The sequence below is a fragment of the Bison bison genome, unplaced genomic scaffold (genome assembly GCF_000754665.1).
Source record: "Bison bison bison isolate TAMUID 2011002044 unplaced genomic scaffold, Bison_UMD1.0 scf7180017864535, whole genome shotgun sequence".
NCBI lineage: Eukaryota > Metazoa > Chordata > Mammalia > Artiodactyla > Bovidae > Bison > Bison bison.
In genome coordinates, this window is record NW_011495084.1 from 13532463 (window position 1) to 13533393 (window position 931).

The 931-nt window shown below is 39.8% G+C and overlaps 1 protein-coding gene across 1 annotated transcript in view; it reads left to right on the forward strand.

Annotated features, from left to right (window-relative positions):
- The window catches only part of LOC104982649 (multidrug resistance-associated protein 4-like), a 350332-nt gene that overhangs the window by 145247 nt on the left and 204154 nt on the right, over positions 1–931 (forward strand). Inside the window, 2 exon segments of the mRNA XM_010832083.1 lie at positions 418–539; positions 541–604. Of these exon segments, the coding sequence (XP_010830385.1) occupies positions 418–539; positions 541–604 (186 nt within the window).

A 931-nucleotide genomic window follows, 5' to 3' on the forward strand; every position in this document is an offset into this window, starting at 1 on the left:
TTGGCTATATTCTTCACACATAGCTTTTTAAGAACAAGTATTTGTCAAGTGAAGGATACCAGATGCAGGAATAATTGCAAAAACATCAGATACATAAAATACACATCCTGCCTGGCTCTGCTAGAGAAGGATGTTAAGCATTCTCAATTATTCTTTGCTGAGTAGAATTTCATTTGAGGGGATACTCCGGCAGAGTAGATTGTTTATACTATTAATATATTCCTATCAGTCATTTTCATTGACCATTAGTGTTAGTTTCTTTTCTTTTCTTTTTTTTTGTCTCAATTGAGAGAGCTGTACTTTATTCTGTTCTGAAGGAAACATGTATCAAGCACCAGGGTGGGGTTGGCTGTACTCTGGGTTGTGTTCCCTCTTTAGTGCTGCCTGTTCACGTGTGCATGTTGCCGTCTATTGCAGTCGTCACTGTTAAGAGATCTGCTGGGGGAGCTGCCCCCGAGCCAGGGGAAGGTCAGCATGCTTGGGAGGATCACATATGTTTCTCAGCAGCCCTGGGTGTTTCCAGGAACTGTGAAGAGTAACATTTGGGACTAAATATGAAAAGGAACGATATGAAGAAGTAATAAAGGCTTGTGCTTTGGAATGGGTGAGTAATGACTTCTAAGTTGCATATACTTGAATTTCAAATAATGATAGTGGTTTAAACTACAAAATTTGTTAAATAAGCAGGCGTACATATGCTATCATTTTAATTCTTATATGTTAATAACACAGAGAATACATTATCTGAAGGGGGGATTGTTTCATTCTGTGAGGTTTTCGTTCACTTTCAACTTTTTTAATGGAAAGTTACAAGTATTTACAAAAATAGAGAGCATGGTGTAATGAGCCCTCATGTACCAGCCCCAGCTTCAGCCAGAATCAGCTTGTGGCCAGTCTTGCTGCATCCCTACCCCTGCCAGCCCCATCCTCA